This window comes from Mytilus edulis, chromosome 8 (assembly GCF_963676685.1).
Source record: "Mytilus edulis chromosome 8, xbMytEdul2.2, whole genome shotgun sequence".
In the NCBI taxonomy this organism is placed as follows: Eukaryota; Metazoa; Mollusca; class Bivalvia; order Mytilida; family Mytilidae; genus Mytilus; species Mytilus edulis.
This window is the reverse complement of record NC_092351.1, coordinates 2971837-2985669: the sequence shown is the minus strand read 5'-3', so window position 1 is coordinate 2985669 and position 13833 is coordinate 2971837. Positions and strand designations below refer to the sequence as shown.

The window sequence follows — 13833 nt, the reverse complement described above, 5'->3', positions numbered from 1 at the left end:
AAGAAATCCATAGTATTTTAATTTCACTCATATATATATCATTGTTAGTCTTAAAAAGTACATGTATATTAAACATGTTAAAGTTACTATATGTTTTTAATTTTTCAGGGTCAATCTTGTCTTACTATTGTAATGCAGTTGGTTAAAATTAACCCTCAGGAATTAGATTGTTATAATGATGATAGGCAAAATAGTACAGGGTAAGTATTTATCAATTATGGACTATTGACCGGGTTATTTTGTTATTCCCGGAACTGTTCAGATTATATTGGCTGAGGTCAAAGTCACAGATGTAATATAATACACAGGTCCTTAAACAGATTATTGAAAAAAAATACTTAATTTATAAATTAGGAGATAACTGTATTGTATTTTAATCTCTGACGGCATTAATTGGGGATTTAAAAAAGATATAGACTTGATGTTACTTAATTTTTTATACCCCCATTTTAATCATACCACCGCTTTAAATAAGGTGAGCGTATACTAATTTACATCTGTCTGTCCATCCGCCTGTCCTTCCATCACTTTGTCCTTCCCATTGATATTTTCTTCAGGAATTACAATGCAAAGAATTCTGAAATTGGGTTTGAGGGTTTATCATAGGTCAGCTGTACTGGGTGATGCGTTTTCAGGTTCATCTCTCAACAACTTCCTGATTACCAAACACTTGTATGATTTTACACATGATAACCAAGTTCAACTTTTCCATCACATTTTTCTACAAAACTACACTTGAGGATTTCTGAGATTTGGTTTAAGGGTTTGGACAGCATTGATTGGCAGGCATTAGGTAAAATTCACAACATATAGTGTGAAAGTCATATTATAGTGCAATTATAATTGATTACTACAGAAAATAAATTAATGTTGGTTTTTTTTTAAATAGCATTTGTTTGATAACTGGAAATATGGTGGAATATCCAATAGATGAATGTGAATTGATGGATCTGGCAATAATTGAAAACATTTCATTCATGAAAAAAATTAATGGAGATTACATAAACTGCACTCAACAGGTAATTAGCAGTCCCCATTTTTAATCATTTGATATTCTGATAAAAAGCTGCGAGAGAGTTGCTGCCTTATTATTTCTATCTTGTGGCTTGTGGAAAGACAAGCATGACATTTAGACAATATAAGTATAGTGTCTTGAAATATGAAATTTATTTGTATGAGGCTTAGAAACGGGGAAAATGCGAGGTTCTACCTGAAAATTATACTGAAATCGATAAAAAATATAAAAAAATTAAATAAAATATGTAAAAAATTCATTGACTACAAAAAAAAAAAGATATGATTGCCATGTTGAGACAACTCTCCACAAGAGACCAATATTACACAGATATTAACAACTATTCTATAGTTTACCGTACGACCTTCAACAACAAGCAAAGCCCATACCGCATACTCAGCTTTAAAAGGTCCCGAACTGACAATGTAAAACAATTCAAACCAGAAAACTAGAGGCCTCATTTATGCCCAAAAAAAATGAACAACAAACAAATATGTAACACATAAACAAACAACAACCACTGAATTACAGGCTCCTTACTTGAATGTTCATAACATACTAAATGTATGTTCATATTGAAATTGATAGAAAACCAAAAAATGGGAATATTGTAAATAAAGGAAGAGGGATAGAAAAAAGCATTTTCCTGTCCCCATAAGAGGAGGGATATGACCTTTATCAGGACTCAGGGATCGGGTTGTTTTTAAAATCGGGATTTCCCCTTTCAGGATCCGGGATTTCCTTTTTTTTTCAATTTCGGGACCTCAGGATTTTGTTTTTTAACCCCGGAATTTCAGGATTTCATGTTTTAAAGCCAGGGAAGGCGGAATTTCTGGATCAGGACCCCTCCTATCCCCCTCCAATAACATGACTTATGATATTTTTGCTGAAATTTTCCAGTCCTTTATGGTTTACAAAATTCTTCCAACAACACTTTACATACTTTAAACTACGCTCTGAATGCCTGCGATTTCGTGGGTGTGTTCTAGTTATAATGATAATGAAAACACCAATTATGCTTAAATTTTATTCTTTTTTATAAATGTTTTATAGGATAGAGATTTAATGCTAGAGGTTTCGCCATTTAAAATCAGCAATCTTCCAGTTGTTACAGTACCAATCAACATATTTATTGATGACACATCTGCCAACAAGTCCAGAAGATGGGATGCCTTGCATTGCATACAAACACAGTTAGCAGGAATACCACTTAAAGATAAACAAAGAAATAGAAATGTTATGGTGCTAGGTACCTCTGACAAGGTTGCTATACTGGATATAGCTAAACCTATTTGTGATGATATCCTGTCTCTAAAGAGGTATAGAATTTCCAACATCTGGTGTATATCAAAATGATACTTAGGTTACCAGATAAATAAATTATTAAAGTGATCATTTTAAGTAATTAATGTAAATCATGATCTAACTTCAGTATTATGTCAAATCAATGTGATAAATGTCAGTTTTTTTAATAGATTAACTATGTTTTACTGTTTAAGAAAGTAAAATATTTTATCAAATAATTTGTATATTAACAATAATTAATAGTTTACACAAACTTTTTGTAAAGCAACACATTCTGTGTATTTTATATATAATATTCTGTATAATAATTAAATTAGTTGTATAAATAGTTTACATTTGTTTATTAAAAGCTCTGGAATTAGAGGATTTGATGCCATGACCAAAGAGAACATTATGATAACATCAGATGTAAACTGTATAATTGCTGATTACAACTGTGTCAGTCTTGTTTGCAATCATCTGGGACCATCCGCAAATAAGTTCTGTCCTAAGTGTATGGTAAGATGGTATTTTTATGACTAGGAAGAATTATTTTTATGCCTGGATATATATTGTTAGCTTTTTTTTTTAACTTAAGTTTGCCTCAACCAAATGCCATGAAACTTATGAAAACTTATTATTTACACAAAACACAGATCAATTTGGAATTTTAGAGGCATCACGTAAAAAGTTTTAAAGTTATACGCTTTACAAGTAGAAAAATATATATAACATTAATGAAGGAAATAAAAGCTTTATTTTACACTGTTTGAAGATGAAGCAGTTAATTCAAACATGCCTGACATACTTTTTTAGATTTCTACTAGTTTTTGTTGTTGTTGGGGTTATAGATTCATTTCATATTATGGATATCAAATGAGAGTTTTTAGATTTGCATTGTCTTAATTTTTAGATATTCTTTAAAAGTTTCATTTCATTTTTCAGGCAGATAGTTCAGATCCTTTGAGTTTTGAATGGGAAAAACGTACCCCAAATAAAACTCAAAGAACAATAGAGCACATAAAAATAGCAAGAAATAAGGTAGAGATCAGGAAAGAAAATGGAGTGAAAGAACATACTAATTGTTTTTGGGAAATAATCAATTGTCATAAGTAAGTACAGTTTATAAACAAAGTTTCTGCTTTGTACCTTAAGGATGTACTTAGATGAGGTTAGGTTAAAATTAATAAATTAAGAAGTTAAAATTGATACTATAAGCTGGTAGAACACTCTTTCCGGATAAAAATAAGCTAAAAATATTGATAATCATGGACCTCCTTTTTTAAATATTTTAGATTTGAAATATGGCGGGAAAAGGCTGACTCAGATAGTATTTGGGTCTCAAAACCAAAGAAAGAAAATCAAGAATCTTCTAAAATTTTGGTGAATGACCTTTCATGAGCTAATAAATCTTATATTAAAAAATAAATGGGTGTTATGGGGCAAAATATTTTACATTGTATTGTATGGAAAAACACCAAAAAGTTCGAACTTTTGACGCAAATTCCAAAACCTCACCTAAGTACATCCTTAAGGGGGCTCGCGGGTCTAAATATTTTTTTTTTTTATCTAATACAGGATTTCTCTATATTTTTCTATAAATGAACTTTATCTTATACTTAATAGAAAAATGAAATAAAAAAATGGGGTCACCGTTCATTTACGCTCACAATCTGCCTTCGGAAGAAGCATACATTTTTGTTGATGTCCTTTTTTCTGTTGAACTAATAGGAGAGAAAACGGTAATATCGAAATAAAAAAAGAACTAAATTACAGAAATCGCTCAAATTTTACAGTTATTTAGTTTATGTACAGCTTATTTGAAAACAACAATAAAAAATATAGGTCACCGATAACTTAAAAAAGATAATTCAATTTTAATCCCAAAAAATGGCATTTTTGCAACAAAGGGAGATAATTTGAAGCTTTTTCAATGATATCTACATTTTAAAAGTCACCTAGGGTCAACACAAATTGATTTTTTGGAATGATTTACTCATAAGCAAAAAATAAACTGAAAATACCATAGCTTAAAATAAAAAGACACATCCAAAGGTTCATTTTCATTTATCCAACTTTTTAAAATTTTAGGTTGTTAAGGTAAAAAAAAAAAGTTGGATAGATGAGATCAAAGGTAATCAAGAACAAAGGGTTTTTCAATTAGAGTTTGGGTTGAATGATAGATGAAAAATAAGACTGAAAATTATACCCTAATTTATTTTTCTGTAGTATTAATAAGAAAAGCATGTTAAAATGTGCAACTAACATTTAGTTAATGTAATGTTATTCATTTGAAAGTATTTTAAAGTTTTTTAACCATTAATTAAAATGTGAACTGGATAGAAAAATATCAGTTGCACTTTTATTCATGAAGAGATTTGTCAATGAGATAAAGCTTTTTTGGTGTAATAGATCCTGTTCATTCGTTTTTTTCTGTTCTTCTGACCAATTGATCCAAATGAGACAAAATATAAGTTGAATACGTTTTACTACACAAAGACTGAACAGAACAAAATTCAAACAATAATATATAGGTACCACTTATAGTCGCATTGACATCCTCTCTTATGATTATTCCGTTTGTGTTATTTTGGGAGAAAAACGAGCTAGCTTCCCTTGGCCAGAGGTCAATAAAATTTCTGCAGCAGTACCTAAAGTGTGGGCCAGGTGAGCTAAAAAGTTGGATAAATGAGAAGACGCCCATCCAAACAACATGTTAAGGGGTCATAAACCTTAAATATTTAAACAAGGCTTTGGAGATATTAAATAACCTTTGAAACATTGATTGCCATATTCAATAAAAAAACAACCCAGTAGAATGCTATACCCTATGTTATATATAATGATGTTCAACTGATTTTTCCATTTGTAGAGACACTCCAACTGGATTACTCCATTTCATGTATTTGGGTTTAGTAAAACATCTCGTGCAGGTAAATATAAAATAATTGGATGGTATATACAAAACACAACTTGACAAAACTTTTTCACATTTAGCTGTTGGTTTTATATTAATTATTTTTTTTTGTCTATGACCACATTTTTTTATGTTTATCTAATCACATGACTAAAGTATGTCTATGGGTTGATAAAAGAAAATAACGTCAGCCGATTAAAAGACGCGCTACATCCCAAATTAAATTATTAATATATAATAACCATTATTATTATAAGAATTTGAATTTATTTTCCAAAACATTCCAACAAGTGACATATGACAGACAACACATTTATTCTCAAATCTTTCACATTTCTTTAGTCATTAGTTGAATAAAGTTTGATAAACATCGGTTTTATGTTGTTGTTTTTAAGGTGAAAAAGTTATAGTTTTAAAATAATTTAATACTTTTATATTTTTTTTGTATGTATAATTCTAAATCTTTTGAGTTACTATACTTCAATAATTATAAGTGTATCTTAGTGAGTGCATTTACTTCTTTTGCAGTTATGTTTGACAAAACTTTCAGAGCAGCAGAAAGAAAAATTAGAACTGCATCTTAATAGTTTAAACTTGACTTCTTTTCCTTACCCTGTGAATGGGAAATTCATTAAATATGTTGACAGTCGACAAGGAAAAGATTTTAAAACATATGTAAGAAATATTTGATATACATTGTTATTGATTTTTTTATAATGTTTCAACCTTTCACTTTTATAGTTCATTACAGTAAAATTTTGTAAATGCCACTATCAGCCCTCTTTGCTTAATCATGGTAGCCAGCTTATAATTATCCAGAACACTGGCAAGACTTATAAATTAAGATGGGAGTCAAATTCACAGAAATTTTTGTGTCATTCCTTTTAAGAAACTATAAATTAGAGTTATTTTATATTTGATAGCAAGTGTTGCTTAATTTTAAGTAACTAAATACTAAGTACTTTATTAGGGAAATAATTTTTGAACTAATTTATTGTCCACAGTTCAACTTCTTTTGACTTATTGCAGGTGCAGGTGGCATTTTTTAATATGGAGTATGTCCGTCTTCCAATGAAATACCTACAAGCAATATCAGCCTTAGCAATGGTAATTTTCTATGTAACATGGAAATTATTTTTATAAGGTTTTATGATAAGGAATGAAAATAAGATATCTATTGGGACTGACTACCAACCAATCAAAATGTTGCATTCTTATATATTTCAGAAAATATTCAGTAGGATATATTTGTTCAATAATCTCAATAACTATCATCATATGTCATATTTAGATAAGCTTGATTTTGCAGCTTGTATGTTCATAAATTAAGGAAAAGGGAAGGTTATTGTACAACATAAGGAACATATCCAATATCATCTGTGAAACCCTTATTCCATAACGGTCAAGCAACAAGTGATGGCCTCGGTAAAATATACGAAGGAATGATTTCAACTTCACCATTTTGAACATAAAATGAAGTAGATGTGGTATGATTGCCAACATCTCTCCACCATATATCAAATAACATAGAAGTTGACAAAAAATGTATGGACCTCAACAATGAGGAAATTCCACATGACACAGTCCTGTCGAAATTACTGATATGTATACATTTTAAAGGAGATTTCACCAACTTTCTGATATATACATTTATAAAAAAATGAACTTGGTGTATAAATTTTGAATAAGTTTTGATAAAATCATACTTACTATAATGTGGTTATAGTCATAAAAAGTATATTGTATGTGTTTGAGTTGCTTTCTTTTTTTTCAGATGTCAAAACACATTCACACTACAGAAGGTACTGAAACTGTAGATAAAGACATAAAGAACTACATTGCCATAATAAAAGAGAAAATACCAGAGCTTTCCAGTAAAAAAAAGACTCATCTGTGTATGCACTTGGTTAGTTGAGATAGTATCTATAAATTAATAAAAGTAACTTAGTTGTCCTCAGTGAACAATATTCATTGGGATATGATGGATGGGAAAAAAAAATTTAAATTGTAATTTTGCCTCATGAATGAAAAGTTTTATTGAGTAATGCAATTGCTTAAGGAATAACATGTGATGTGCAGTTAGCCAATCAGAATTACATATTATAGTGAAACATACATCTAATGTAATTATTATATTATGTAATTAGACTCTATGTTAAAATTAATACAATTTAATACAGTGTATCATTTAATATCTGTAGATTGATGATATTAAAGAACATGGATGTTTATTGGAATACTCTGAAGATGCATTCGAAAAAAACCATGGGCTCATTAGATCAGAAATATTTATACAAAATCAGTTGGCAAAAAGTAGAGATACAGCAGCACAATTTAGCAGAAATGCCATTCTGGAACACATCATTAGTGGTGGTTATTTCTTAGATAACAACAACTGGTATGTAGAATCGTGCGTTAATGCTTTGATTATTTTTTGCCGTATAAGAATTCTAATATGAAACCTGTTTTAAAATGAAGATTAAAATGTGTTTCATGTCTCATTTTTAGGTATCATCCAAGTCAAATTTCAAGTTTTCATTACATTAGTAAGTTAATGCTTTGGTTTTGCTATGAATTAGACAGTTAAAAAATTTCAACCAATTTTTACATGAACCACAAAAATATGATTTGCCGACTTTTTGAAATGTTCTGGATCCACTACTGGTTGGTAAGTCAATTAGTCCAGTTTTTACAGCAATAAATTTCTTTAAAAATTGGTCTAATCATGTATCAATTATTATGAACTATCAGAATTATCTCATTTAAGCAAATGACAGTTTTAGTAAACAGCTGAATGAATACAGTTGAACTAAGCTGTATAGAATCAAGTGATTAACAAATTAAGAAAAGTATATGTAAGAATTCTTGTCATAGTAGGTTATATAGTGATGGTTTACTGATATAAGAGGTCGCTAACATGACTATACCAAAATTGCATCTATTTTGACAGTTTTTTCCACCTAAATGTCTTTTTAAGATTCAGACGAAAATTTCCTTTCTTGGTTTGTTTTGTAGGGAAGACCTTTTTAATTTTATAGGTTCATCAATATGATTTTTAATCGGTATTTTTTCATAGGAAAATGGACTTGATTGGACCTCCGAACTATTCATGATTCCATTATGAGGAGTCTCCTGAAATTGAACCAATGCTCTAGTTCACATCATTAAAAATCAAATAACAAATGTTTTATTTTATTTTTTCATATATTAAGTAGAACCATATTAATAAGGTGTCTTTGTAAGAATTGTTGAATTGTTAAATATATTTTTATTTAAGGATTCAAGCCAGTCAACAAGTCCAAAGTTTTGGAAGGGTTAATATTGTGGAGAAATTTATGGGAAAAGGGAACGAGACAAAGGGGAAATTCACCCTATCAAAACTTGAAAAGAAAGACAATCTACAGGTAAATATACTGCAGCTGTGCTATTTGAGCAGTCAAATTGCATTGACTGTATATTCATATGTCATATACAGTCCATGACAGTATATCACCTTGTTTATGACGTTGACAATGGGTTTCCGTAGAGTTTTATTTATGACGTCAATAAAACATACAGGTTCGCGGAAATTTAACGTCGTCCGCTTCAAATTAAGAAATGACGTTTTTTACCCAAAATACTTCATTCAGAACATTTTTAAGAGTTGCAGTATATAAAGAATAACCATACATTGTCTTGAAATATCAATTTGTTATTTGTTCTCGGCTCGAAACAGGTAGAAATGCTTGGCACAGCCTCGCTTTCTACCTGTTTCTAAGCCTTGTACAAATAACATTGATATTTTGAGACAATGTATGGTTATTCTATATATTTATAGTTGTATGATGAAATCACTATTAAAATGGTTTGATAGTCATAAAAGTTAAAATGTCAAAAATTCCTTACAGTGTCAATATGAAGAATAGAAGATCGAGGCTTGTCAGATTTACATCAAACTGAAATACACTTATTTTCTCAAAATATTTTTGAACATAATTGGTTCCTGATCAACATAAAATGTAACTCTGCCATTCCACTTTACACAGAAAATTGAAAGTAAATAAATGTGTTCGAACTTCATTATTCATTTATTTGAGGAGTGACTGTAACATTTGTTTCTGTCTAAGGAGAAATAACATCAAAAATGTGTTGCAAACTGATTAACCCTTGTAGTGAGTTATGTTACAGTATGCATCAATTTTTTTTTTATAATTGTAGTTGGAAAAAATATTACAGTCTTTTCCCATAATTAAATTCTAAATTCAATTTTAAACCATAGAAAAAACGTTATTGACAGGACTAAATTACATGTCTATTTGATAAGAAAACAACAACAGCCACTCAAAAGATGTTAGATGTCAATTAATTAGAGGCTTATTTTTTATGCATTTTAGTGCAATAGAACACAGAATAGTTCACAGACAATTTCTTACAATACTGTTTTTTTAAATAATCAGCACATTATATAATCTATATACTCATTTAATTCAGTATGAAATGGAGTTTTAAATTATTGAGTTGCATTAAACAATATATTTTCAGAAACTAAGTGACCTTCAAATTCTGCAAGCCTTTGTCAACTGTGGTCTTTCGATATCATCTTATAATGAGCAGTGTACTGTCACACAATTCTTTGGTAATGCATTAACCAAAAGTGGAGAAAGAGCAACCCTTGGAGGATATGTTTTGTATCTTGAGGAAGAAGAGGTATATTAGTTTGTAAAACAAATAAACTCATTGTTTTCATAGGATTGTGAAGATTTTTTTCTCATCTTAACAAAACAACGAATGCCCTTGTTATTTTATGCAAACTTTAATAATTGATAATTCATGAGTATTTAGTGTGTATTTTGAAAAAGTGTTTAAACTGAAAGTTTGATATTATTCCTAAGTTGTAGACAGATCTTATACAATTACTGTCTGTTAATGAGGTAAATATTTCTTATTGACTTTTGAAAAACTGATATTCACTGAAACCACATATTTACTGAAACAAAAGACAGTAATTGTTTTATGGAACAATTTTTTTCAATGGATAAAAGTTACGGTCAAATCCACATTTGACCATGAGTTGTTACTAAGGATAGACCTTTTCTTTAAATCATTGGATCATCAAATGTCAAATAAAATTGAGAATTGAAATGGGGAATGTGTCAAAGAGACAACAACCCGACCACAGAACAGACAACAATAGAAATAAGCTTATATTGCTATGCAAAAAATAATAATTGCACCATAACATTATACTTTTCTTTAATTTTTTTTTTAAAGTATATAAACATTCTTGGTCCAGAATTATGACATTTCATAATTTATATTATATTTTCACTTAACTAAATCAAATTTATATTAGCCTTACAACACTTGATTACTTGTTTAAAACATATTTGAATGTTTACAGGAAAAAATTGGGAGAATTAAACAGCTAGCTAACATAAAAAGTGGAAAATTGTGTATTGAGATTGCTGTAATTGTAACAAGCAGGCCTGTGATATACAGATGTCAGAATATAGAAGCTGTCATGTTTAGTGCGGAGGAAATTATAGTTCCACTGAAAAACTTAATACAAAATGTGCATCTTATTCATGATTGTATAGGAGGTTTTTGCCCTATAAAAGAAACAAAACAAATTGTCAAAGTAGAACAAGAGATGATAGAGAAAACTATCAAACATTTGCAGCATAACGTTAATCATGATGTTTATTTGATAAATAAATTTAGATTAACTCATTTGAAGGACAAATATATTGTATAGTTAACAACCAAAATTTGTTTTTGTATTTTTGTTAACTTAAGGAGGGTCGTGAGTTCAAAAAAAATCAGCAAATATTTAAACATTTTTTTTTCATAACAAATTTTATTCATTACACTATTATTTATAACATTATGATATGGTTAAAAAATGATATTTATTAATTTTTTTGTAAATGATTTAATTAATTATAAGCTCCAACAAAGATACGGTTATGGGAGTAACATTCAAGAGAACTTTTTTCAAAAAAGAAAAAGGTTTATTCAGATTAAAAGCACTTTATGTGTATATAAAAAAGAGGGAAATTAAGGGTTTTAATATTTTACCTGTCAACTCACAATTTTGCTTAAAGTATTGTTATCTATATTTTGATTATAGAAAGAAAACTTTAAAATGAGGAAATTAAAATGATGATTAAAAATTGTTGTACTGGCATAATTTATATCATAGTACAGGTACTTGTTCTGTTTTACCCATAAAATGTGTCTATGTAATTATTAGGAATGAAAAATCTGATCAACAATTATGTTGCTTCAATCTTATAATTTATAACACTTTATGCTTTCCTTTGTCAATTGAGAATGGTTCTTAATACCTGTAATTAATAGTCAAAACATGATGAGATTTTTAAGGGATATATTAGTGATTGAACTAATTTCTGTAAAAATTAATAACTGCTGATATTAAAAGGTTTTCAGTCAACAAAGTTGAATGCATGATATGTGTAGATTAAAATTATGAAAAGGTTTAAATGATTACACATACATTGGTTTAGTATAACCAAGATAAATTCTCTTTTTACAAGTTTTACAGTGTCAATGAAAATTTGTATCCCACTTAGGGGAGACAATCCAAGAAAATAACTACAGGGCTGATTTACTGGAACTACAAATAGATTATTGAATATTTACTTCCATATTTCAAATTTCAAACAATGTTGGTATGTTCTTAACTTATATGGTGACTTATTTTGCAGATTGAGAAAATAATTTTTAGCTATGAGGTTAATCTCTGAAATAAACATCAGAAATGTTTTGTTTTCTTGTTTTCTATATATATTTTAATTGGTAAAAAAGGTAACTTATAATTAAAGAAACTGCCCCCGCCCCCCCAAAAAAAAAAATAGACGTGAAAGATAACTCAACTTTTACCTCATGTGAAATTAACATTATATTTACACGTTAAAATCATATAAAAAAAAAGATATGTGAAATTAACACAATCTTTTCACGTTTAAATCACGTTAAAAAAATGTCATATGATAATAACGTTACATTGAAACGTGAATATCACGTTAAAAAAATATCATATGATAATAACGTTACATTGAAACGTGAATACCACGTAAGCAGATAGAAACGTGATTATCACGTGAGAATATCATGTTTGTAAAATACACGTGATATAAACGTTTATCCCGTGTGATACACACGTGGGAAAAACGTTATTCTCACGTGATGAGCACAAACGTGAAACACACGTTGGAAAAAATTGCCTGTGTATATGAACCATGCCAGACAGACATGTACACCTTACAATCATTCCATACACCAAATATAGTTGTTCTGTTGCCAGAAAAACATAAGAAATAACAAATTTAGCATTTACCAATAAACCATGAAAGTATGGTCAAGGTGGAGGCACATATAGAATGTGTAAGGGTCAAAACACTCAATCATGCCTTAACCAGTAAAAATTCATTTGAAAGAAATTGACTCATCAGATTGACACAAAGCCGACAACTTTATTAACTAACCAATGATTTTTTTTTACATTAAGAGCGTTTGAAAATCTTGACCTCAACACAAACAGTGCATGGCTTCTTGATAAACGACAAGATTTGACATATATTTGTGCCATCTATGACACAGAATAGAATAGGGCAAAGATTTGAGGCAAACATAGATGCTTATACTTTTAGTATTGGATTAACTGATTAAAAATGAGGTCAAGGTCATATGAAACCTGCCAGACAGACATGTTCAACTTTCAATAATTTTGTATGCCAAATATAGTAGCGGTTTTGCCTATCTGACCAGAGAAATAGATCAAAACACAGAAAAAGTGAGAATTTCACATGATATTTTTTCAAGCAGATCCTGAACAACTAAATGAGGTCAGTGACAATGGACATTACATATGAAGCATCCAGGTCTTCTACCCTCTGAATAATACAGCTTTATGCCAAAAGTGTATGCCACCACTGTAATCCCTTGGTCTTGCATTCTGCTTCTCTTATGAGACATAAATTGGGAATATGTGGAATATAATAACATGCTCATGTGCATGATTACCGGTAAAGTTGTTAATACTAATGATGTACTTAAGTGAAATAAAAAAAAAATAGAGTATAAAATTGATACTACCGTATAGAGGGTTATTTTCGGTGTAAAATTTCGGGATTTTCATTGAATTAGGTATACGAAATATTTTGGCTGATTCAAAACTTTTATCAATACTTTTTTATGTCTCGTTTTAAATTGGCAGAATTTATTTTGGTGATTTTGTTCTATCCGCAGAAATAACCGGCGTTACGGTATAAGTCAGAAGAGCATTAGCTAAGGCACAAAATAAGCGAAAAATATTGATAGGTTATGAAGCTCATTTGCTAAGATTTTGGTAAATGACCTTTGATGAGCTATTGAAGTCTTATATGAAAAGAAAAATGGATGGTATTGGGCAAAATAATTTGCCCTTTATAGCAGGAAAAGAAACCAAGGAGTTCACACATTTTACAAAAATTTCAAAACCTCATCTAAGCTCAGTCTGGAGCTGGCATGTCAGTTAACTGCTAGTAGTCTGTTGTTATTTATGTATTATTGTCATTTTGTTTTTTTTCTTTGGTTACATCTTCTGACATCAGACTCAGACTTCTCTTGAACTGAA

The 13833-nt window shown here is 29.5% G+C and overlaps 1 protein-coding gene across 1 annotated transcript; it reads left to right on the top strand.

The window, feature by feature from the left end:
- The first annotated feature begins 112 nt into the window (after positions 1-112).
- LOC139484611 (uncharacterized) lies at positions 113-11980 on the top strand. The gene is made up of 13 exons (XM_071268398.1): positions 113-200; positions 890-1019; positions 2069-2334; positions 2671-2818; positions 3245-3411; positions 5172-5232; positions 5745-5891; positions 6246-6323; positions 6991-7122; positions 7418-7614; positions 8494-8620; positions 9738-9902; positions 10597-11980. The coding sequence occupies exons 1-13, from the start codon at positions 133-135 to the stop codon at positions 10948-10950; spliced, it is 2040 nt and encodes a 679-aa protein (XP_071124499.1). The 5' UTR covers positions 113-132; the 3' UTR covers positions 10951-11980.
- The last annotated feature ends 1853 nt before the right edge of the window (positions 11981-13833 follow it).